Raw genomic sequence first — 26,088 nt, forward strand, 5'->3', positions numbered from 1 at the left:
TACGTTTACAACCTGTAATTAACTTCTTGAGATATGGGTGTTTAGCAATGAATTCTGAATACAGCTGTCTTATTTTCATCCTATATTCAATTGCTTAAATTGCCATTTTTTTCCTGGATTTAACCAGATTTGCCCTTCATTAGCCACATAAAAGTATTTACAGTGAACCTCTGATTTGAATTACCTACATAATCTGGATTTCAAGATAATTAGCCTAACAGGGTATTTCAAGATGAAGTAACCTAATTGTACACTCAAGAAATTCTTAGCAGAAAATTGAGAAAAACTGAAATGGAAAAACTGATCATTCTGCCTGCAGATGGATCTAAAGACAAAATTAAAATTCAAGTGACAAACTAGAAAAGATGTCTAGAAAAACTTTACTATATAAAAGAACTCACAAATTCATGTAACTACCACACAAAAACAAAAACCATTACCTAGCTCCCCCAAAAAGTATTCCTTTTTTTATCTATCAAATTGACAAAGATTATCTCAGTATTAGCAAGAGTACAAGGAAATGAAAATCAACCTCTGATGAAGTACAGTATTTAGGGGGACAATTAAAATGTCTTAATGTTCATAACCTTTGACCTGAGTCCTACTTATAGGAAACCACAAATACTGTACAAAATATAGGAATTGATGAAGTACAGTATTTAGGGGGACAATTAAAATGTCTTAATGTTCATAACTTTTGACCTGAGTCCTACTTATAGGAAACCACAAATACTGTACAAAATATAGGAATAGAAATGTTTGCTGCAAACACCTATACCAGAGAAAAACATAAAACTGAAAATACTCAAATATCCAACAATAGGGGACTGTTTAGATAGCTGTGACAGGGTAGAATGCCATGTAATTACTAATCATGTTGCAGAACAAAAGACATGGGGAAATGATCAGCCTGAAATAAAAATAAGGTGACAAAACACCACATGCATGACCCAATCCTGTCTAGGGCCACTTGGACCCAGAATTTTTTCTTTCTGTTACTAACCTAACCCAGGGTGGTAAGGCAAGTGCTCTCTTTGCTTCAAATAAAGTTCTTTCATAAGGGGAGAAATTCAAATGTTTTGGTGCACTCTTACAACTGTCCCATTTTTCTTCGTTTTAGTGTTAATTTGATAAGTAATTTACACCTGCTTCTAAATTAAATTTGTAATCTACAGAAAGCTTTCAACACATGTATTAACTTATTTGATTTGTAAAACCTAAGTATTTTTACACATTCTTTTTCAAGAGAAGAAACCAAGATAAGAAGTTGGCTTTTCCAGGGCCTCACTGACTTGTGACTCAGGGATTCAAACCTCAGTAACACGTTTTCCTTTCTACTAGGCTATCCCAACTTTACCATCTGAAACTAGGCTCTCAGAGTGTCTAATGCTGTTTTACAAGTAGTAATGACCCAAAAAATTTGTTGGAATTTCAGTCTTGCTAACCTCAAAATTTTAATCCAAGAGAACAGGCCTAAAACTTAAGTGTGCTAAGTTTTTAATAATACCAAACAAGCTTTGAAAAGAAAAACAGAAATTAACTGATGAGTTCTGGTGATATTTTATTTAGAAAAACACAGATGCCACTGAAGCCACAAGATCTTAATTTTCATTTTTCTTTTAAATGCCACACTAATTAGATATAAGACAGCCCTGGATAATAAAAGTATTTACACACTGAATAGAAAATAAATATAAAAACAACTGAAAACAAATTAGTTATCCATTGATTCACTTTGCATTCCCACTGTTCACCTTCTGTTTCATTTTTCTTTGCCTTTTGTAAATCCTTTTCTTTCTTGCTTTCAAATCGACTTTTGGCTCTGGTTTTACCCACTGTATTTCTATCGGCTTTTCCTCAGCTGGTGTAACAAAAACATCTGCAGTGGGATCGTGGGGAAGAATAGTCTTTGGTTCCTTCTTTCTCAGTTTCTGCACGTCTTTCACTTGCTGTTTCTCTTTGTATTTTGCAGCTGTGATGGATCTTATGATACGCCGATGCTAGAAACAAAACATTACAGGCATTTTTGAAATGAAAATAAGCATTTTATGTATGGCAAGGATATTCACTTATGAACCCTATTTCCCTTCACATCGTGTCATTAAAGAAAAAAAAAGTAATTTGCAAGACTCTATGCAGCAAAATCCAAATTCAGTTTCATAGCTCACAGAACAGTAATTCCTTGACAGAATTATCTTGGCCAAGAGTTCTGAGACATTGAGGGGGGACTGAACAACAGAAACAGCTTACCATGTTTGGTGACTGGTAGTGAGGATTTTCATACAAAGTTGGTCCTCCAAAACTTCCCTGGAAAATCTTTATGAGATTTAAGACAAAACGAGGTCCTATTTCTACCAGAGCAGCATCTTCTTCTATGATCTTTAATAAAAAGGAAACATTTCATTTTGGTTTGATTATACCATTCCTAAAAGGTATATATATCGATTATGACCTCATTACAAACGTGCCTAAAAGAACTGATAACCAATAAAATTTTTGTGGAAGTGAAACTTGGCAAGTGCAAAATCATCAATATTTTCTGAAATATAGTAGCTGTCATGGAAAAATATACATTTTTTTTTCAGTGTGTTCTTTCAAAATTGAGTCATTTCAATTTGGTCTGTATCTTGCTTCTACAATGCAAGTCTTCTTGAAAAAAACTGTGGTTAAGTGAATATTTAGAACTGCAACCACGATAACAAAATGTGATTTGCCTACGGGGCCCCCTTTCAAAATTTAAATCAACCCCTAAGTTGCTTTTATAAATCTAATTCAAATTAGATTAAAAGGTATATAAAAGAATACATGGTAAAATTTATTTTTGAATGGCTACTGATTGTGGAATTAAGAGGCAACTTCTGAACTACAAATATTAATACTGTTGGTTAAGGTATGCCTGCCCTCAGAGGTTAAGGGGGTATGTTTAACTCCCACCGCAAGGTATCCAACATAACAGCACATGCAGCACTTCACAAGCTGTCTGAAATTTTGTCCTGCTGTTCTCCTCCACCTCACCACCTCTCTGCGCTTATTATCTTGCCAAACTCCTGCTTCACGATTTCCAGAATCACCTCTCCTCCTGAATGAGTCACTGTATGACTCACCTAATAGTTCTCACTGAATGCTTTCTCCGGGTTATGTTTTTCTACATCTTAACCTCACCCCTCCCCCAGTAGATTCTAACCTCTTGGGAGAGAAACTTCTATTTTACTGAACATATAGTGGCTTGTTAGAAAACCCATACTCCACATCCGCTGATAGTCATGAACTTAAGCAGTAGTTATTTACTACAAGTCTGTGGGGGAAAGAAACCCATTTAAAAGAAAGGATTTATCGTTTGCATTTTCTATGTCTATAAACATCACATACCCTAACTTATTTCAAAGTACAGTTAAAAGTTAATAAAGCTAACCTGAAAGTTCCGAAACCATATCCTGTTATCCAAAATGCTGAAAGTAAACACATGGTCCACAAATGGTTGGCTTTTGGGGTGATAGCGTGGTGTACTGAAGATCTAGTGAGAAAAAGGACACGTCAGTTCTGTATTCTATGACATTCCATGTGCGTTCTGATAGCTAAGTTTAAAGGAAGACATTCATTTATAGTATTTTACTAAAAACTGTTTCTAGGAAAGATATTTACCTGAATTAAGAGTTCTTTTAACAAAGCATAATGTGGTAATTCATCAAAAGCCTGTAAAAAGAGAGTGAACGTGTTATTTGAAAATAGCAGTGTTTTGCTTAAAATTATTTTTGTGGGTTTTTTTATGTTAACTAAATTGAATTATACAACTATATACACTAAAAAACAACCATGCAGAGTAAGAAAATGAGACCTTATACACTAAATTAGAAACTTACAGGGTCAAAAGACAAGAGGGGCCGAGAACCTTTCAAACAGTTTCCAGTCATCTTCAGCTCAGCTAGAGTATGAACTAGAAAAATTATAACAACAAAAATAGTTATACTTTGGCACAATTATCTGAAAAGATTACTTTCAATTTTCTCACAAAAAAATTTAAATTGAATCAACTTACTATTTTGAACAAGGAATTTAGCAGATGGTCCATGAGGTGAATTTGAAAGCCTAAAAAATATAAACGGTTTTCCAACTAATTAGAATTTAGAATGCAGTAAATGCTTACTATCGATGCAGTTTAAAAGGCACCATAATGTGCTCACACATTCCCAAATATTACTACATTCTCTTACCACATATAGAGATCTTGTTTTTTCTTAGCTTCAAAATAGATACATTTATTGCAGTTTTTCATTTCACAAACCTAAATGGAGCAAAGTACAGAAAACTGAAGTAGATGAGAAAAATAACTAAAGCAATTCAATGCAATTAATATTTAGATGCCTCCAAAAATACTTGAGCAGGCTAACAGGCGACAAAGGTCTAAATATAGGTAAATTTATTCACAGAAAGAAACGTTTAAGTTCCTCTTAGGTTTTCTGCCCAAGGTAAACTAGATGCTCTGCCCGCCTCTTTGGTGAAAGCAGCCACTCTTTTTGGCTAGCATTTCAAAGCCAACTGGCCTCACTTCTGATTACTGGGAGCCTCTTCTCACCATAGTCCTGTATATCGCACAAAGGACTACGAAGCAGTACCAAAAAAACTACAAAGACTAAAAACTGATGCCCCAGGGATAAAGCAGACTACAAATAGCCTGACCAAGGCAGGAAAATACAGTCCTTAGAGAACCTAAAACATCCTTTACAATACTTACTCTGATTTTTAACTCTCTAGCTTTTTGACTTTAAGCTCAAGAAATTGACATTTCCCCCTCTTATCTGTACTACCATTTCTGCAATTGGTTCTGTAAAATTACTAAGGGATTGGTGAAAGGTTGAAGTATATAAAACCTATTTCAAGTTGAATTAAACTTCAACATCTTGAGGGTTTACAAAGTCACAACTGAGAAATACACAAAAGCAACAAAGAAACTATGTCCTGTATTATTATAGGATTCACAAACTAATACATATAGTAATTATAAACTCTAAACTACTAAGACTTAAAAAATTCTTCAGTCCAATGCTCTATTTCTTACTATTTCTTAGAATAAACATAACAATGCTAAGTTGGCTGTTTTCCAATTCAGTTTCAGTTGCTGGAAACCCATACCCTGTTTATTTCTCATACCTTCATTTGAAATTATACTACTTGTCTAGGGACTGTCACCCCCATTAGAATGTAGTCTTCACGACAACAGGGACATTGTTATTTAAGCAGTTTCCATATAATAACGCCACAACACAGCAGAGCTTCAAAATTTTTTGCTAAAAGAATAATAGAAGCTTTCTAACAGCTACAGAGTTTTTTTTTTTAAACAATTCTTCTAGGTTTTAAAAAATCTGCTTAAAATGTAAGCTTAATCTTCAACAATACTTTGCAAATTTAACCCACTACTAGTTTGCAACAACTTAAGAGCAACTATCACATACATCACTTTCAATACTGGCAAATACTATTCAATTTGAGCTTTTTAAAATAATGAGCTTTCAATATGCTTTTTGAGAGAAGACAAACATAAGGATGATCAAGAAATAATATATCCTGAAGCCCTAAACTGTGAGAGATAGACAATGAGTTCTATAAAAATTTGGAAGGCAAATTATTAAAGTTAATAAAATTTGTCTGAGTATGTTAAAACAACTTAACTCATGGAACAACATTTTTTTAAACATTTTTTATTGATTTATAATCATTTTAGATTTTTCAAATGATTTTTAGTGTTCCAAAATATTTTGTTCCTAAATACAATGTCGCTAGAATATTTTACTTTAATTACTTTCTAAAATTACCTCATTAATCACAAATAACTTATCTTTACGATCCATTTTAGTATCTAAAAAAAGAGAAAAAAGGCAAGTAAACAAAAGATTTCAAAGCTACTTCAATCAAATCACACATGTTCTAGGAAATTATATTAAGTATTTTTATAATCTTCAGTTTAAATGAGATGTTACTATTCTTCAAAATGATTAGACCTAAAAACACATGACTTCTTTAAAAAATCTTGTTTTTTCAAATGTGAAAGTGAGTGATTAAATAACAGTTCTCAGGAATTATTAAGCTGTCAGCAGTGTTCCTCAGACTTTGTGTACAGGCCTCAGAGATACTGCCAGGTCAGGTCCCCAGACCACCACAATAAAGCAAATATCTTAATAAAGTAAGTCACATGAATTTTTTGGTTTCCCAGTGCATATGAAAGTTATGTTTACACTATACCGTAGTCTATTAAGTGTGCAACAGCATTATGTCAAAAAAATGTAATACCTTAATTAAAAAATACTTTATTGCTAGAAAATGCTAACCATCATCTGAGCCCCAGGTGAGTCACAGTGGCTAACATCAAAAATCATTGATTGCAGATCACAACAACAAATAAAACAATAATAAAAGTTTGAAATATTCCAAGAATTACCAAAATGTGACACACACACAAAAAGTAAGCAAATGTCATTCGAAAAATGGCGCCAATAGACTTGTTCCATGTAGGGTTGCCATGAGCCTTCAATTTGTTTTAAAACGCAGTAACTAAAGTGCAATAAAATGGGCTTTGCCTGCATTCTATGAATCCTTTCCAAAAACAGAAAAATTTTCACAAACCACAAACTACGTTCTAGGACTCTGGTTCAAGGAGCACTCACTTAAGAAACAAAATAAATTAAAATTCTCTTAGTTTGTTTCAGAGATCTGAAGATGCAATAGCAGACCTCAATTTGAGGAACATTGGTCTAAAGAACTAAGTTATCACCTACAACTAAAATCAAAAGCACCTCCTAACACAGGCACAAAAACAGTCTCATGACAGCACTGCCATGGTTCTAAACCCCATGACTTTCAGTTGCCTCTAAGATACCACATTGCTAAAAAGAATAGGCTGGCATTTAGGAGTAGGCTGAGCCCCAACTTAAAGGTGCTTGAAATCCTACTCCAGGTCCATTAAATTTTTAATAAGAACACGTTTTTTTTCTTTTTTCTTTTTTTTTAAATGCAGAAAGTAATTCATAGCAGTCCTGAAATATTTAGTTGGACAAACAAGTTCTCTGAGAACATTACAATGAAGGCATTCCTGGACCTTCAAGAAATGTTTTGCTAATTAGGATATCTGTTTAAGAAAGTGAAGAGAATGTTTAATGAGTTTTGCAAAAGATCCTAAAAAATATTAATTGGAAAAATCTTGGCACTGAACAGAGAAATGTCTGAGAAGTCATGGCTCTTTACCTGACAAGGCTGAACAAATAAAGTGTGACACAAAGTGAAAACACATCAGTAAGCAAGTTTATAAACACTAATTTTTAAGTATATACATATATATACGCACCTGCTTTAGAATGAGGCATTAACATTCTCAAGTCTTGCATTAAATGTCTTGTTCTGAAATTTATTCCTCTGGAAGAAAAGATAAGAATCCGTTCCTTATTTTTCCACTTGCCCTAAAGGGGAAAAAAAAAAGAAGACTTCAAAATCTCATAGTGAAGCTACCTTGTTTATTTGTTTAAAGATAAAGCTTCCGAGTAGCGAGCCAAACAGTCCTGATTTTAACCTTTAAGTCAATCTCTCAGCAGCATTCTCTGACCCCATTTGCAAGCCAAAAATGCTTTCCTTGTTTTCTTATCTTTTCGGTTTTTTCCCTTAATCTCTCCAATTCTTTCTCTTGATTCTAAAGATTCGTTCTTAGCCCTGTTTTACTTCTGATCTTTCCAGAACAGTTCTCACAACCATTTCCACAGCTTCAACTGCCAACTCTATAGAAAGGTAAGGAACTTTTTCTAGCCTAATTTAACTTACCTCAAATTCAACTCTAGAATGCTAAAGCTTAAAATCCAGTAAATTTCCCTGCTGTTTATACTTCTGATGTCACCATCATTTCAGTCCCCCATGCTCTGAATCTTCCACTTGCCCTTATCCTCTCATATCATAAGCACTAGGAAATGTCAATTTCTTTTCAACAACTCTTAATCCTTTCCTAGTGATACTGCCTTCTTTCAGATTCTTATAATCTCGTATCAATTGCCGATCTCCTAAATTTTAGTCTTCCCAGCTAGGAGCTCCTACCGTAGGTAAAGCAGACTAGCACCTGCTTAACTTTTTAAAGCATTGCTCCAATCACATCTTTACCTTCCAGGCTTTTCTAAACAAGGTCCAAAATGACACAGCTTAACACTGAATTCTAAAATATTTATATTTCTACCTCACTATTGTCCCAAATCGACCCCACACTTTAGCCAATTTGGCTGTATTTTTTTAAACTTTCAGCATTTCCTCTACTTCAGCACCTTTGTTCAGTTTTGTTTTGTTTTTCTCTCTCTCCCTTGTATTGTTCTCTCTCATTTCTGAATATTGGAATTTTGCCCTTACCTTGGGATGCAGCTCAAAGGCTACATAAATTCTTCCTGATCTCTTACTTGGGTATCCCAGAGTAAAAGCAATCTTCATTTTCTGTACTTAAGTAGAATTTTTTATATTATGACTCAGATCATAAACACTATCATATTTCTATCCTTCTAGTTCCTAAGGGGAAAAGTGAGAGCAGTAACATCCACTGAAAATCTACTGGAAGTCCAGCTTATTCGTCACAAAAAGTAAATCACATTTTCTTCCTCTTAATTTGCAGAAAAAAGCTCAAAAAACATTTCCCTATTAATTAACAGCAGGGCTAGCATTCAAGCTCATCTTTCATTCCTCAGAGCTAACTCCTTTCCCAGTGCTTGCCACCCCACCACAGCACAAAGGGTCATTTATCTATCACTCACTACGTAGTAGAGATCTACTCTAAGCTGGGGAGATACAGAAATTAGTCAAACGCAGTTCTTGTCTCCACAGTCTTTGATCTAGCTTAACGAGCTCTCAGTTGAATGAAAGATCCAACAACTTGGGTTCACCTTCTTTTGAATAAAAACCATCAACTTATATATGAGTAGTTTCCTTCTAAAAGCCAACCATTTTAAGAGGCAGTGATCAAGTTCTAGTTTTGCAATTCCAAAACAGGGGAAACCTAACCTTTTACAGTGACTGGCACGATAAAACTTTGTCGAATACAAGTAAAGCTCATACTGTCTACTTCAGCTTTCGTTATCCCATGACAGTTAAAGATCAAACAAGTCAAAATCACAGTCCCAAGACCAGCAACTTTTTAAAGGACCGCATTACAAGCTTCAGTATCCCTAACTGACCTTAGCTAACTATGGCTGAATATGGGAATATTAATACCTGGAAGGGGTATAGTCAATAGCTAGAAGTAACTTTAGGGAAACGAACTTCTCTCCAACAACCACCCAACAAAACGTGGAACGACTAGAAGACGAAACACTGGAACTAGTCCCCTTAATTCCCTTCTCTGTGAGCCGCGTAAGAGCTCTGACGACCGGCCAGTTGCTCAGCCGACCGCCTCCAGGAGGGCGGCCACGTGCACGAGGAGAAGATGTAAACGCAGCACGGGTCCCGCCGGGAGAGCTGAGACTGAGCTCCCACAACAACCCAGCATCTCGGGAACCCGCAGAGCCGTTATCAGGTAGGTAGTCCCAAAGAAGGCCCGTGGAGCCGAGGCCGCAGAGCCCCCTCTACCTTGCAAACCGGGCCTGGGATACGATCTCTCTCTTCCCCTTCCGCCTTCTCTGCTACGTCGCTGGCCTTAGCAGGCGGCTTGGCATCTTTTTCGGTTCTTTTTAGCTTTTTTGCCTGACCCGCTGGGCCTCCACGCCGTTTCCTCTTGGTCGCCGCCATCTTGCTGCGCGCCTACGCTCTGGGCCTTCCTTCCGGCTCTGCCGCTCGCTCCGCATTCCCATCTCTATGGTCCCGGGGCTTCGCTCGGCGGTCCTCCTACAGCTCTATGGTGCCTGTTTCCCGTCTCTGTGGTACTGCACGCTCGACTCTCTAGGCCTCGTCTATCTCAGTGGTGACGGGGGCGGAGGTGGCCGGCCGATCTGAAAAGAGTGGCGGGAGTCTCCCACTTTCTCTCCAATTTCCCGGGAGCTGTTTCCGGGACGCGGCGTAGAGGTAGGGTTTGGGCTCGGGCTCTCCGGATCCCGAGACTAGTAACGCGTGCGGTCCCGCGGCGGGCTGGTGAGCCGTGCTGTCGGGGAGGACTGGGGCCTGCCTCCCATCGGCTGTTCTGTTAGGGGCAAATTTGGTGACAAAGGACAACTCCAAGCCGTCTCCTGGGATGCGTAGCCTCAGTTTGGCGTGAGGAACTGGCCCGAGTGAATGGCCGTGTTAGGAGCGTATTTTCATCCTTCACATCCTTTAGTGTGTTACTATTCCCATACTAGCGACGAGGAAACCGCAGCTTAGAGACATCAGTAGTTTCCCCCAGAGTTAGACAGTTACGTGGCAGAGGTGGAGTTCGGTCCCTGGTCGGCCGGGTTCTACCATCATCGTCCAGGCCTTTTGCACTTGGCTCCGCGCGGGTTGAGATCGCGGGCCTCGCCGGCATTGACGCGGAGTTTTATTGTCAAATCTCAGGTGTTTCGCGACCCGCGGGCGCGGGTGTTGGCACCGGGAGCATCCCCGGGAGCCGAATGCGCCGTGGACCATGCCCCTCCTAACCCAGCCGATCCCAGATGAGAGTGATTACAGTTTAGTGGCCAGCCTTGACAACGTCAGGAATCTCTCCACTATCTTGAAGGCCATTCATTTCCGAGAACATGCCACGTGTTTCGCTACTAAGAATGGAATCAAGGTGACAGTGGAAAACGCAAAATGTGTGCAAGCAAATGCTTTTATTCAGGTACGGAAGTAAGGCACCTTTAAGCCTGTGACATGTGATATTTTCACCGAGGTCAGTGAATAACGAACGTTTTACCAAACGTCATTTAAGTTGTAGAACATAATGTCATTATTTGAATTCTTTTCCCATCTTGTTTTACAGAGATAATGGTTAATAATAATGTCTAAAATATATTAAGCCAATGTATAGGCCAGTGTGAGGTCTGCGCAGGTCCCAACCTGTCTGTTAGAGGGTTTGTCTTCTGGGAGGATAAGGTCGTCTTCTCCTTTGATAAAACCTCTCATATAGTTGGCTTTGGCATCTTCCAGGAGGGAGGAGTTCAGAGATTGAGGCCTCCTGTGTTTGGGTTTTCAGCTGAGATAGAGAAGACAGTGGTTATGACCAGGAAGTCCAGAGTAGGGTAGAGCTCCCTTCAGGGCTTGCCACTGTTACCCAAGCCTGGGCTTCATAGAAGTCATAGAAGTGGATTCCTTAATAATAGTAAAATAATAACTCCCCCTCCAAATAAAAATAAAGTATAGGTCTGGCACTCACTCTGCTGAGTGTTTTATATGTTTATATATTTAATTCATTTAATCATCACAGTAGTCTTACAAGGTGGGTTCTGTTATTATTCCCACTTTACATACGTGAAAACGAAGACAGTTTTAGTGGATTTGTCAGTGGTCCTACAGCTGGCAAGTGGCTAAGTTGGGATGAAGACCTCAGAATATTTGTTTCCATAATAACACTTTCCCACTATCTCCCTATTATTAAAAAATTTTTCCTTGCATTGGTTATAATCTACTTGTTCTTACAATGTATTATTTGTATGATTCAGATAGGATTTCAGATTAATTCAGCATTTTTGGGGAACACCTAAGTGCACTGTATGACCTTAGGTATAGAGGGATAACTAAGACATGGTTCCTATCCTCAGAAGAAATTGAAAACCAGTATCACTCATTTATTGTCTAATTGTTTGGCTATTTTCCAAATGACTTTAGCTGAAGTGATGGGCACGAAAAGGAGACAAGAGAGTCACGTGGGGGATAGTTTAGATCCAAGCTAGATGAAGGATCCTTATAAAGTTTGGCATGGAATCGAAATCACTCTTACACCTTTAACTATTGAGTAGTGTTCTAATGGATCACAGTTGGAAAAGCGTAAGATGTTTTGATTGGTAATCAGAAATTACTTTAATGGGTTTAGCACAATATTGTTATTTTAAAACCATTTAAAAGGGAACTCTAGAGCCTTAGTGCTAAGTTTTCATTCTTTCATGTACGTACATTTTCACATTTACTTTTTTTCATAGGCTGGAATATTTCAAGAATTTACAGTTCAAGAAGAGTCTGTTACTTTTCGAATTAATTTAACCGTCCTCTTAGACTGTTTATCTATTTTTGGATCAAGTCCTACTCCAGGTGAACCATTTTATTATTATTATAACAACATAAAAGCATTATACAGAATGGTCAGAAAAATACAGGAAAAGTTATTAGAATATAAGTAATATAAACATTTCTTTAGAAAATTAATTGCTGATTCATTTTTCATTTGCCACAGTCATGGATTCTGATTTTTCATAATATTAACAGAACATATGCTTGTGGTTCTTTTCATATTTGCAAAAGTATTTACACCATCCATTTTTTTAAATTTACAAAGCTTTTAAGATTTTAAATTTAAACTAATCAAAAGAAGACTTTGAACATGTCTTAAATATCTTTAACATTGGGAAATATATTTTAATTGCTTCTTTTTTCTGACTTGTCCAGAATTACAGTTGGCGGCAGAGAAAAATGGAAACCAATTCTCCTGACTCCCAGTTTACTGTGTTCAAAATTTGTTTGCTTTTTTTCTTTAAGCCCTGTTTATGAATTATGTTTATTTTCCTAAATGCTTTCCTTTAAAATATTGATGTATTTTTAGGAATAGTGACTTTGGTTGCTATGGGTATAAAACTACAAGGAATCCCAAGACAAATGATTTCTTTTTCACAGGAAAGGAATCTGGATATTACTAGGGTAAATTCAGTTATGGTTCTCTAGAAAATATACTTTAATTTTGTACTGACAATTCCATTATTATTAGAATTGGCTAAAATTATAAATTTTTTTAATGCCGTGTTCCCCAGCTGGTTTTTCATAAAAGCCTCTGCCTTCCCTCATTCCTCACTGTGGTTCTCCATCCAGTAAGAGACAGGAGCTGGAAGGTCCTGTCATATTACTCCTCTAACGGCTTGCAGTGGTAAAACCCTGCCCACCATTAACCACTCTTTTTCTCCCAATTAGATCTTAAAATTTGAGGCAATGTAAAGACTGTCTCCCAATAGAAAAGGTTGGAGGGATCCTTATCACAGTGAATACAGTGAGGTTATAGGAAGACAGTATCGAAGCAATCCACTGTTGCACAAACTGAACCTTCAGCCATGGCAGAGCCTACTCTGCAGCAGTTCTATGACACACAGTATTGGACCACGTAGATTGTCCAGCCTGACGTTGTATATATAGAATCAACAAGCTATTTCGCAGGTGGTTTTTGGCAACCTGGAAAATGAGTTTCAAAGAGTTACATTACGTTTTGTTCTGGTTCCCCAATTTCTTAAAGTTATTTTTGGAATTGTCGACACACAGCTGTCATCAGGGAAGATGTGATCCCTTCTTATAAGGAGCTACATACATACATGCTAGAAATTGGACAGAATAAAATACTCTTGAGGAGGGAGTTTTTTGCATTATTTGAGGAGGAGCTGAACCCAGAGCTATAAAGCCAGGCCCAAAGTGTGATTTCTTTCCGTCGCAGGGACTTTAACTGCACTTCGGATGTGTTACCAAGGCTACGGTTACCCTTTGATGCTATTTCTGGAAGAAGGTGGAGTGGTGACAGTCTGTAAAATCAATACACAGGAGCCTGAGGAGACCCTGGACTTTGATTTCTGCAGCACCAATGTTATTAATAAAATTATTCTGCAGTCAGAGGGGCTCCGTGAAGCATTTTCCGAATTGGATATGACGAGCGAGGTCCTACAGATCACCATGTCTCCAGATAAGCCTTATTTCAGGTACTTGACAGCAGTTGATTCCATCTCCCTACTTACACATTTGCTTAAGATGCAGACCTTTTATTATCCAGGTTATTAGAATCTTGAGAACTTTAGAGAGCTTTTACCTTAGCTCGTACTAAGGTCAGGACCCTTAGGACCCAGGAAGATTAGCTCACTCTCCAAAGCTTCACAGGTAGTGTTGGTTATTCTGCAGTCAGAGGGGCTCCGTGAAGCATTTTCCGAATTGGATATGACGAGCGAGGTCCTACAGATCACCATGTCTCCAGATAAGCCTTATTTCAGGTACTTGACAGCAGTTGATTCCGTCTCCCTACTTACACATTTGCTTAAGATGCAGACCTTTTATTATCCAGGTTATTAGAATCTTGAGAACTTTAGAGAGCTTTTACCTTAGCTCATACTAAGGTCAGGACCCTTAGGACCCAGAAAGATTAGCTCACTCTCCAAAGCTTCACAGGTAGTGTTGGTTTCTAGGAGAGTAGCCTCGTCTCCAAATTCGCAAACTAGTGGTCTTTTCATTGTTGTCCTCCTTACTATTGTGGGTCAGGGGGCATCGTGAGGAAAACTGGGCTTAAACTTTTGGAAAAGGTGTTCATGTTACATGGCATCTCTTTCTTTCCTTTCAAGTTAGTACAGAATACCAAAGGAAGTAGGTATTTTCTAGACATGGTTCATTCACTAAGTATTTACTGATCACCTCCTGTGTGCATATTTGCCTTATTAAGCACAACAGGAAGGAACAGCTTAAAATCAAGGTGAAGAGGAAATATGTGAAACACCTCAGAGGGAACAAAATTACACGCCGTCAAATTCTAAAATAATATACATAGATCCCCTCAGGAACCAATAGATGAGTCCTTAGGGAGGAATGGTCAGGATGAGCATCCTAGGAGAGGGCAGTTTTCTGCAGGAATACATGTTAAAAGCTGTCAAGCTGCTTCTCATATTTTGGCCCAATAAATTATGAAGGGGCAGAACTCTTTTCAGGATTAGAATCAATTTGGAGAGAGAATTTAAATATTTCTTCTCTTTTGAAATATTTCATAATATTAAAGAGTAGGAAGTTAAATACACATGATATGAGAGGTGTAACTGTTCTTTTTGTATGTGCTATGGAAGAACGGCAGGCCCTTCTCATGGCTTAGGCAGTTAAAAATTTGGCTCAAGATTGGTTAAAATGTTAACCAAAAATAGAAATCAATGGAACCCTGCTTAAGCAGTGATATGAATTAAGATTCACTGAAACAAGAGTGTTCCAGAGGATCCCCATATTAAAGATCTCAGCATGGGTAACCAGTTGGGTCATGGTATCTGTCATCTCCCCTGTGGGAAACTGGTGGTGGGGAACTGGAAGTTGAAATACTGTTTCTGGATGTGTTAAATGTGAGGCACCTGTGACACTAGGCAGTAGCTGGACATACAGATCTAGAGCTCAGGAGAGAGTCTAGCCCAGAAATTTAGATTTGGGAACCATCGTCATGGCTGGGCATGGACGACTTGGCTCAGAGAAATAGGTTACGTTGTAAGAGAGAAAAGATGGGTCCTAGGGGAAATCAGCACAGAGGTCTTCTCTCTTGTGCGAGTAGAGTGCTCATCTGCCTCTTACCCCTATAGCAAGTGGTGAGTGCTTGCACGTTAAGTAAACATACAAACATTTATAAATTGCCTACAAACTGCTGGTATTACCAAGTGAGGAAAACCATAAAACAGCCTGATTGCAGTCTGGGATACAGAAAAGCCGTAACTGCTTAGTGTGGCAGTAAAGATAGGGAACAGGACCCCAGGCTGGCAGCTGACTTAGACCAGGGTCTTCGTCACTCGTCAGCTCTCCTGTTACATACTTCTCATTTAAGGGTGAGGAAAGGACAATGTCAGAGAAGAATTAAGGTAATGAAATTGAAGCAGCCCACCCCTCACCAATTCCTTTTGTGACTGATTTTTTTTCAAAGCTGTTTACTAGTTGCCAGCTCTCCTATACTCCCACAGCATCCTACAGGTATCTTCATTATGTAATTGTTACAGTGCATTTTCAGCATGTGTTTACATACCTGTTTCATTCAACAGAATGAGCTTTATTAAGCAAGTGTTGTCTTTATTTGGATTCTAATGTGGCTTATTGTTGGACCAATGAATAAATGAGTTGCTCGTTTTCTACTACAGGTTATCTACTTTTGGGAATGCAGGAAGCTCACACCTTGACTATCCCAAAGATTCTGATTTGATGGAATCATTTCAGTGTACTCAGACCCAGGTCAACAGGTCAGTTCTTACTATAAAGGCTGTCATTGGTGATGAAGGGGAGGTTAACTACCACATTTCTGTTAAATTTTTTAAAACTTTCAATGTGTTGATAAAAGTGTAGCATTTAAAAAGTAAATAGTGGACCAGAAATAGACACAACATTGTAAACTGATTATAATTCAGTCAATCAATCAACCAATCAATCAGTAAACAGTAGGTTGCTGGTTTACTTGGGGATTTTGGATTGTAATAAGGGATGAAATTTTTAAAATGAGAAAATACTAGTAAATTAGACAAGGATTTGATTTTATTCTTATATTTGCTACTTGGTAGTTGTTGGCTAATTTTTGTCCTTTCTTTGGAATTATGAGCACTGCTTAAAGTGTGTCCAAATAACAGCCTTTTATTTATTCTTCTACAGATACAAGATTTCTTTACTGAAGCCCTCTACAAAGGCATTAGTCCTGTCTTGTAAGGTGTCTATTCGCACAGATAACCGAGGATTCCTCTCATTACAGTATATGATTAGAAATGAAGACGGACAGATATGTTTTGTGGAATATTACTGCTGTCCTGATGAAGAAGTTCCTGAGTCTGAGTCTTAAGTCTGGCCGTTCCATGTGTGTGTTTACATACACGTTCCTGATAGGTCGTGTTCCTGCTCTGAGTGTGGTGCTCTTCATGATTTCTTACTGGATTTTCTAAGGCAAAGAAGCCTGGAAGAGACTGGAGCAAAGTCCCTGTCCCCTAACAGTTGTATTTTGTAAGTAATGTTTTCATGTGGTCACAGGTTTATCCAGTCCTGGACTGCCCTGTGGTTCTGTCTCTTGAACTCATGGGAATCGTTAAGGGCCAAGATGAGGAAGTTTTATGTTTTATTCTATTTACATTGGACCTTCCAAGAGTCTAAAAATTTAAAGTTTGATGAAGCCATATCTGAAATGTTCTTTTATGTATTTACTGTTAGAGAAAGCAATGGCAAAGGGGCATTGCTTATTAGTTGGAATTCTGGAGAATCTATCTTAGGGCAGTGGTTCTCAAAGTGCCTAGATCACCTGGAAACTTGTCAGGATCTCTAGGGGCAGGCCAGCAATCTGTAGTTTAAAAAACTTCCCTCCTGGAGATTCTGATGGATGCTAAAGTTTGAGAACCACTGTTTTAAAGAATCCGTTTTTAAAAATAGCATTTAATTGCATTGAAGTGACTACTTTTACATGTGATTTCTTCACAAATGTTAGGAAACTTAGGCATCACCAAACAAATCTGGATAATTATATGATTTATTTTTGAAGTGTGTATTTTGAAGACATCTATGTACAAGATATAACATAGTCTTCAGAGTTAGATTTTCATCTTGTTCTGAAAACTGTTCAGTGTAGTAAATACTTATTAGATACCTTCTGTTTGCCTATAGAAGTTTCTCAACCAAACTAAGGTGTACAAAACCAGTTACTGTTTTTACACTTTCTTGGATAGTTTTCAATGAAATAATGTTTGTGGTGTGCAGATATTTGATAAAATATAATGCTAAAATTATCTACCTTTTTTCTAGTAGAAAAAAATACGTAACTAAAATGAAGTTTCTGTACCAGGTGACAACAGCTCAGTGTGTCTCAGTGGGCAGGCACTGTTGGCCTTTGGAGAGTATTTCAGCCAAGCACTGAGGGAAAAGCTCCCCCACAACAGATGCAGGCGCTGCTCCCAGGCATGCGTCCAACTCGAGCAGTTCTGGGTATCTCGCCCAGGTTGAGTACCTGATAACTAGTAAGTTTCCCAGGCAATCTCAGGATGCCCAGCAAGTACAAAAGAGACTGGAGTTTTGTAGAGTATGTGTTTAAGGAGGAAATGATCGAATCTACTAAATGTCAGATTTCTTTTTTTGCCTAAATAAACACTAAGAACAGAACAAATCTAAAACAATTATGAAAATATTTAATCAGTAAACATTTCAAGGACTACATTTTTCTTTAAATTTAAAATAGGGCAGTTATTTTTGGTTTTTGTTCATTGGTATGTCTGGTACCTAGAACAGTGCCTAGGATACAAAAAATATTTGTTAGATGAAAGAACCTCTACTTACAGATTATTATTCACTATTTTATTCCAATTATTTAGTTATGAATTTATTTTGAATTTTGTATTTCTTAAGAGCTGAACCTATGAAGAATTTAAAATATGTATCGATTTGACTGACATTTTTGCACATTTAAGACTTGTTTTAGCTGCACATATCTTGAGTTATTTATAATTCAGAAGCTAATGAATTTAATTCTTTCTAAGTCTCCCTAACATCAAGGTATGATTTAATAAAGTTTTCTATTTATGTGCCATCCTATTTGACCTAGGAATTCGCTGGGTTTTGTTCAAGTGCCTATGAAAGGTCAGACCACTAGGGGGAGCACTTCCCCAGGCTAAGTTCATTTCCTGTGTCACAGAGAAGACTACAATCTTATTTTTAAGATTTTGCTTTGCCGTTTTGAAGTTTATCTCATATTCTTTCCAGTAAATTTGTGCTTACCACGACTGGGTAGGTAATCTTTTTTCGTTTTTAATTAGTTTACTCCCTTCTTGATGATGAGGTACTTCCACTTAGAATTAATGAGATGATTCAAAATAAATAAAAATAAAATGACTTGTTAAATTCTCCTGTTCTAATCAAAATAAGTCTTGTAATACAATCATTTTCGTAAGAATTAAGTAGTGCTGTGAAGAATCAGTGACAGGTGCCAAAAGGGCAGCATGGGCGTTCGCTACAGTTTAGGGCAGGGGGGTTTCCGAACGTGTAGTCTCCCTTCTCCCCCTGTCTTCACACTGCTGGCCCTTGTCCCCACCTGAAATAAAATCTGTGGGTCCTGCGAAACTGGGGACATTATATAGTATTTTCTCTTCCCCCAACCGTGCGTGAGTAGTGTTTTTATACGCACGTCAGGTTACACACATCCCTGCGGCAGCTGGCAGCTTTCACAGGGGTTTCCCGCTCCAGCAGCGGACAGCCAGTGCTCTAATCAGAAGTGCCACAGCACCGTTACAAGTGTGTCTGGCATCCATATCTCCGTCACCACCAGAGGTTTTGATAACTAGCAGAGCAAATGTTTGAAGGTTTTCTTTTTGAAATTAATAGCTCACCGATCAGTATAATAGTTAGAGTAGTGGCTTTCACTGGTAAAACTAGAGCTATTCAAGATATGTGAACTAAATTATTTCATAGTAGTTAGTTTCCCATCCTTGCATGGAAAGGATATAAGCACCTAGTGAGGCCGGTAGCCTGTACCCTTAGGCCTGGTGCCTGAGACTTAACCCCTAAGTGGTCTGTCTTCCTGCCATTTTGTCCAAGCATTTGCTGACTGGATTAGGGCAGTCCCATCTCTGGAATATTGTCAGGTTTGCCTTCAGTGGACCTTTCATGGAAAGTGGTGGGTGAGCAGCCAGGACAGAGACATGAGGCTTCACTAAGCCTGCAGAACAGGCCGCATAGATGTCCTGCGCGCTCACTAATGAGTGCTCATTCAAATTTGTATGTGGGACAGTTTGATCTGGGCTTGATTTTTTTCTAACGTGGTATATAGAGATTGAAAGAAAATAGCCAACCCTCATCCACCTCAGAAATTTCAGTGGACAATAGCTAATTTAAAAGAATTTAAAAGTGGGGATGACCTTGGTAGCTATGTCTGCTGGAAACATCAGGTGTTTGATTGGATTGATACCCAGATTGCTGCTTCCCACTGAATGATTTAGAAAGCAGCTTAGTTCTCGTCTACAGTTTTCCAAGAGTGAAGCTTCATATTAAGTCGTATTGTCCTGAACTTTTCAATGTGGTTTCATAAAACTTGGGAACTTTACAAAATAGTCAAATTTTTAAACTTTTGAGACCAACATAAGTAGTAACTTTCTATTTTGTCAGATATGAGGATATTAAAACTATAACTACCATTCATTCTCACTGCTGTTTCATAAGACATTTTAACATCAAAACCTCAGACAACTTTATAGCAATGTTAGCTTACTTAGCAACTATACTATCAATAAAGAAGAACTGGAAATACTAAAAATAATTGCAAGTGAAATAACAGGGTTACACCATAACATTTTATTTTACTATGTTATACTTTATGCTATTGTTTTCTTGATACAGATTTGTCGGTTTGGAGATCTCAAGATTTTGGGGTCTCACAAAATCATAAAATTTTTAAAATTTTAGGGCCACCCAAGACAGAGTCTGAAAGACCACTTCTTTCTGATACTTTGTTTTTATCACAGTCATTGTTGAAAATCTCTTTTCAACTGGATATGAGAAAATGAAAGCAAGTCTGAGGCTGCTTTGGTCAATTTAGAATATTCTGGGCAAGAACAGCAGTCCCATCTCCAGACGGGGTGACCGGTTCACACACACTGCAGAGAAGGTCAGCAGCATACCGCAGCCTTCAGCCAGGGCCGAAGCCCGAGACCCTGGTCCTGAGTGCCGTGCTTAAAGTGCTCTGCGAGTCAGCTAAGGGAGAGCGGCAGCTGCGGGGAGGAAGTCTGCGGGCCAACCGCTGGATTAATTGGTAATATGCGGAGCCCTGCTCGCTGCTACACCTCGGGTACTGGTTGATGTTTAGATTTTACAAACTGAACAAATGACTGAAATGAAAAAAGAACTTCCTGAATCAAGAACCAAAATGTGGTTCTAGAAGCACTGAGTGTCAGAGACACACTTGGCTCTCCAAAGATAGGTCTTTGAGCTTCGTTAAATGAGCTCAGGTAACTGAGGAACGATGAAAAGGAAAACTAAAAGTGCAAACTTGAATCTGATTTCTCCTCTGTCCCTGAATATACAAAGAGGAAAAGGAGGAATATAATTCAAGATTGTCAGTTTCCTAGATACACACTTGTTCAGGGCCTCAGGATTTAACAGCCTCAGCGAGCATGAGCGTTCCTCTCCTAAAAAAGCCTTTATCGTCCGGTTTGGTGGGGATGGCATGGGGGGATGGAAAGTAACTGTCCGGGATTCGGGAGGTCTGCTTTATTATCACCAGGCTGACCTTGAGTAGATCAGTTCCTCTTGTCCCTGGTTTCTTCACTTACAAGAATCAAACAGGCCTTTCTGACTCTAACACGCATGACTTCAGTAAGCCAGATAAGGCCAGTGTTTCACCAGATCAGACATTTCCTCACAAAGCAGTTGTAGTGAACTCTAACAGGTTATGACTAAAGATACTTACAAGTAGTATATTAAAATGTTCACCAATAAACTACTTAGGCATTGCAGAATTTTTCTAAAAGGTCAGAATTGAAAAGAATGGAATCGGAGTTAGAAGAAGGGAAATGGAGGGTAAAGGGAGTCCCAGTGGCATGAGAGACTAACTTAACGCACGTGCCTAAAAGATTTCTTCCTCTCAGGTAACGGGATCTTGGTTTCTAATGGCTCTCGGGTCTTTTACCTGTAATGCTGCTGCTGAGTGGACCTGTTCCCCCCAGAATTCTTGGTTCTGCTTCCGATTTGTCACTGCTGTGAGTGTTGGTGAATATATTTTGTGGTACAGAATTTTTGTTATCAACAAATTTGGCTTTATTGTTGGCTATCTTGTATAGAGGTTTTCTCTTTACTGATAACAGAAGACCTAGAGAAAAGGAGAAAACCATTTGTGCATTTGTGGGTTCGAGCCTTCTCTTCCTCCTTCTAGCCCTAAATCACTGCCTTATTAAGCCGGAAGGCTAAACTCAAGACTGAGGCAGCTATTTCCCCATGTGACCATCCCCCTAAAATGTGACTCCTCTAGTAGCCCTCCAAAATGGTACTAGAGTCTTGGGTTTTCTCCCTAAAGAGCAGGGAGGCCAAGGATACCTGGATTGCTTTTAACCACAGCTAAAAAAATTTATCTAATTTGGGGCCTTTTATACGGTTTGTGATTTTCAGGTGATTTCTCACGAGCAGAGAGATTTAGAGCCCAGAGGCACTATACAGTCCTAAAAAGAGGATTTATCTTCCCTGTTTCCAGCCATTAAGAGTTCCATTCTCTGGTTTCTTAATACTGGAGAGGTTGGGCTGGCGTTAGAGGTAATCTGGTCCAAAAGAATGTGATCCAGAAACCCGGTTTCTATTAAGTGTTCTTCAGTTACCTCCCATTTAGACCTCAAGCCCGCAACAAGTGTGGTTTTCATAGCCCCTGTTTGCCTGGAAAAAATTTTTTGTGTTCCACAGAAACATGAGATACAAAATTTTATGGGCAACTTGAGGTTTTTTTATATGCAAATCCCACCAAAGACTGATTAATCCTCCGTCTACTACTGGGCCATATAAAATACAGAAAGCTATCTGGCACTTTAACTTCCTTGTCAGTAAACCAAGAGATAATATGATTCCACATTTGAAGGAAAAATAGAAACAAATTAAGTCATTTGCTCAGGGGTCTCATGAAATCAGGGGTGGGCAAAGATCTGAGGGATGTCTGCCAGGGACCAGCTAGAAGTCAGCCTGCTTGCCCACCACAAGGTGGCGGCTCCCCAGCCTGAAGTCCTCAGGCCCCTGGAAGGACGTGAGTTCCACGGTGTGTGTATCATCTTCTTGGGATTTATGTAACTGTATCGGACTGTCTTGTCTATAACACTGTCCTTCCACAGGGTGAGAAGCTCTAGCACACTTTTGAGATGTTAACCAGGAAATGTTTTCCCCACACCAGCGGAGTGGTCGCTTTTCACAGTTACTAGCCCCTGTCTCATCTGGCTTCACTGCCAATGGTGCAGCTAGAAGGTAATAGTGAAAGCCGAGGTTTCAGTACAAATAAAAATAGCTGTTATTTATTACCTGTTACTGTGGGGCCAGGCACCCTGCTCACCACGTTACAGACGTGATCTCATTTATTGTCACAGCAACACTAAGAGATAAGTACTGTTCTCATCCCCATCCTGTGGACGAGACCAGGATGACACACAGCCAGGAGCGGTGGTTCTGGGGTTTGAGCCCAGGCTTGTCTGTCTGCAGACCCAGAGCTCTTAACCTCCATGAATCATAAAGAAAAAGTAGTTCATAAGGACGTGTTGACGTCATGTTTCCATGATCAGATAAAATAGTTCATTGGTGAGATAGTCATTGCTCATGAAGAATTTATTATGTCCTAAAGTGGGGCTCACATTCTTTACCAAACTACAAAAGTGTTCTTGTATCCTCGGTTCAGGCATGTGCTGTATATTCTTTTTGCTTTAAAGAAAACCAAGCCTAAGGTATTTTCTCTTTGGTTTTAAAGATAGTATAAGGTTTTATTTGCCAAAATGTAAATCACTATTTCAAAAATAATTCAAGTATATATAAATACAGTGACTTTTAAAAAACTAATTTGTTTCCAACATGCCAATAGGGAGGTTTAGTATCTAAAAAGTCCTGATGAGGGCAGGGTGTAGTTCAGTGGTAGAGCATGTGCTTAGCATTCATGAGGTCATGGGTTCAATCCCCAGTACCTCCACTAAAAAAATGAATACACTTAATTACCTCCTGCTACAAAAAAAAAGTCCTGAGAAGTCTCAGGAAATCAGCCTGTGTCACTTCGTTTAATCTATTTTTTTTTCCCTGAATTGAGTTCTGCCACAGAGTCTTTCTCATTCCTCCATCCCTTGAAATCAGCATTGATTGCAATACCTGTTAGGAAACGCTACCCCATCCAGCAGCCAGAGACCACTTACCATTCCTTCCATACGCTGCCCCCGTCACGCGCCTGTGCCTTTGCATAGAGAGTATCTTCCTGGAATGGCCTCTCTTCTCCATCTGGATGAACCGTTACTCACCCTTCAAGAAACAACTCAAGTGTAACCCTCTCTGTGAAGTCTTCCCCAGCATTCTTAGGTTTTCTCTCCTTTCTGCTTTTACTGCACTGAGACTTCTACAGAACTTACATTTCACATTTTCATTATTTTTCATGTTGGTCTCTTGCACTAGATTGTGGTCCCCTTAAGAGTAATGACCATGTTTGTTTATCTTATTTTATTACCACCTGCAGCTCTAACTACCTAGCACTTAGTAGGTGCTCACCAGATAAATTTGTTGAAGGAATGTTGAAGATGAGGAAAGAGAGGCTCAGAATGGTAAGCAACTTATGGTCACATAGCTACATCATAGCAGAATTGGGACTCACACACAGGTGCCTTGACTCCAAGTATCCTGCCCTTTGCACTATGCCTGAATAGCAAATTCATGGCAGAATTTAACTACTTCCCCACCCTACCCACGGCAGACAGTACTAATAAGTCAGGCTCCACCAAGCCCAGGCTTTTGCTCTGGAAACTCAAGCATCACTGAAGGAAACCACTAACAGAGCGGGCCCGTGAGATGAAATATACTTGCTCTCCTTGCACTATTCCGTGCTGTTCCCTCCTATCGATACATTTTGCGGGCACGGCAGAGAGGCTGTTGATTATAGAGTCCCCCCACCCACTGCTCTGCTAAAGACAAGGTGCCCTGAGCTGGCTCTGTGTGGCTTAGCAGCCTCTGTTCCCCTTCAGGGAGACCCTAGGGTGGAGAGCTAAAGGCAAGAATTGGGGCTTCTGGCACTGAACGTCCAGGGAGTGTTGTCACTGGGTTTCTGGAGGAGGCGGGGTAGGAAGCACGAGAGCACGTCGGGCAGCCAGCAGAGTTCCAGGACATCTGGGACTGATTATTCCAGTGAGATGCTCCAGCAAAGAGGACAACTTTTGTACTGGGTTTTTTGTGGGTTTGGGAGTATTTTTTTGTTTGTTTGTTTGTTTTTTAACATCCGGGCTTTGGCAGTTGCTGAGGGATAAGGTAAGGACTAGTTTCAGGGAAAGGAAAACCTTTAGTGACTCAACTTCTACAGCAGAGTCTCATCAAAACTCTTCCCCTTACGCGTACTTCCTTGGCAGGTCTAGGTCTCACTGCCATTTACAGAGAGAAGGACGTCTCCGAGAACCAGAAGAAACTCCCACGACCCAGGGTCTGAACTGGGTTATGCCAGCGTCTCCCAACTCCTCTCTTTCTTCCCCGATTCTTTTCAAATCAGGAACAAGGAACAGTAAAAGACTGAGAGGGAAAAGCAGCCTCAGGCTACTGAGGAAATGGATACACTCCAGCTATTCTGAAGTGTCTCTTTTAAATACAAGCTGAGTGGAAATTTTGTTCCACTTTTGAGGAAGCATGCATTTCTTGTCTGAAATTACATGTTTTGTTCTTTTAGTTTCACTGCTATTACCTTCAGAGTACAAAATGTACTTTAGATGTATTCAGAGATTCAAATTCTCAATCTAATTCTCGAACAAACATACTGTAATATTGCCTAACAATTATCCCTGATTTCAAATATTCTGACCTGCTGCCCTGGAAGCAAAGGGCCATGTGCTGCAGAAGAGGGCAGGAAGGGTGTTTTGCTAGCATTTTTTGAGTACTCTGCCAGGCATGGTCCTATGCATGTTATATACATTATTTTATTTAAAACTCACAAAAACTCCATGTGATACACTATTTGTCTGCATTTTAGTGATGAAGAAACCAAGACTCAGAGGTTAAGTGATTTTCCCAAGGTCACATATTTAGTAAGTGGCAGAGGTAGGTTAAGATGACAGGGCTGACTCCAGCAATACATACTTTTTACCCATCACTCTTAATATAAAATAATAATAGTCGGGGTGATATACAGAGCTTCTTATCTAAACATTCTGGCCTATTACCTCCAGCATCTCAGAAAGATAAGTCTTTCTGTTATTTTATTCTTATGCCAACATTCACTGAGTACAGAAGACCTGCCAGGCCCTGATCTAATGTGTATGTACGCTCATTAATTCTCAGAAAACCCACTTTTTGAGGAAGGTCCTGTTATTTTACTGATGAATAAACAGAGGCTTAGGGAGGTTAAGGGAACTTCACCTCAGTCAGAGAGCTGAGTGTTGGAGCCTGATTTAAAATCCACAGTCTGCCTTCAGAGGGTAAGCTGCGTAGCCTATAGCAAGCACATTCTGGAGTTAGGGAGCCCTGGGTTCAAGTCCCAGCTCTGCCTCCTCTTGGGTAATCTGACTTGAACATGTTAGTCCTGAGTTCCCCTGTATGTCAGATGAGGCGCTGGGGACCTGCCTGCTG

At 39.1% G+C, this 26,088-nt stretch overlaps 3 protein-coding genes across 6 annotated transcripts in view; 1 reads left to right on the top strand and 2 right to left on the bottom strand.

Annotated features, from left to right (window-relative positions):
• Window positions 1-1,544: 1,544 nt before the first annotated feature.
• BRIX1 (biogenesis of ribosomes BRX1) lies at window positions 1,545-9,985 on the bottom strand. Of its 2 annotated transcripts, none has more exons than XM_072958792.1 (10): window positions 9,580-9,985; window positions 7,337-7,448; window positions 5,811-5,854; window positions 4,212-4,282; window positions 4,037-4,086; window positions 3,861-3,934; window positions 3,643-3,693; window positions 3,413-3,514; window positions 2,251-2,379; window positions 1,545-2,000 (listed from the first exon to the last, which is right to left on the bottom strand). In XM_072958792.1, the coding sequence occupies exons 1-10, from the start codon at window positions 9,736-9,738 to the stop codon at window positions 1,731-1,733; spliced, it is 1,062 nt and encodes a 353-aa protein (XP_072814893.1). In that variant the 5' UTR covers window positions 9,739-9,985; the 3' UTR covers window positions 1,545-1,730. The 2 variants fall into 2 exon arrangements, with proteins under 2 accessions (XP_072814893.1, XP_072814894.1); XM_072958793.1 differs by lacking the exon at window positions 9,580-9,985 and adding an exon at window positions 8,374-8,650.
• On the top strand, window positions 9,874-18,554 carry RAD1 (RAD1 checkpoint DNA exonuclease). Its single transcript, XM_072958794.1, has 6 exons — window positions 9,874-10,011; window positions 10,477-10,741; window positions 12,039-12,147; window positions 13,529-13,787; window positions 15,951-16,049; window positions 16,453-18,554. Exons 2-6 carry the CDS (start codon window positions 10,547-10,549, stop codon window positions 16,634-16,636), a joined length of 846 nt encoding a protein of 281 aa, XP_072814895.1. The 5' UTR covers window positions 9,874-10,011; window positions 10,477-10,546; the 3' UTR covers window positions 16,637-18,554.
• Window positions 10,715-26,088, bottom strand: part of TTC23L (tetratricopeptide repeat domain 23 like) — a 54,152-nt gene continuing 38,778 nt past the window's right edge. The window contains exons 12-14 of one of the 3 annotated variants that reach the window (XR_012071536.1): window positions 23,688-23,790; window positions 21,452-21,631; window positions 10,715-11,095 (exon numbers count right to left, since the gene is read on the bottom strand). Coding sequence is in view for 2 of the 3 variants with exons in the window: in XM_072958789.1 (XP_072814890.1) it covers window positions 23,712-23,790 (79 nt within the window). In the remaining variant the exon portion in view is untranslated. Of the gene's footprint in view, window positions 11,096-21,451; window positions 22,917-23,687; window positions 23,791-26,088 lie in introns of those variants that run through there. The other 2 variants (XM_072958789.1, XM_072958790.1) reach the window with 2 other exon arrangements.

Source organism: Vicugna pacos, chromosome 3, assembly GCF_048564905.1.
Source record: "Vicugna pacos chromosome 3, VicPac4, whole genome shotgun sequence".
Lineage (NCBI taxonomy): Eukaryota > Metazoa > Chordata > Mammalia > Artiodactyla > Camelidae > Vicugna > Vicugna pacos.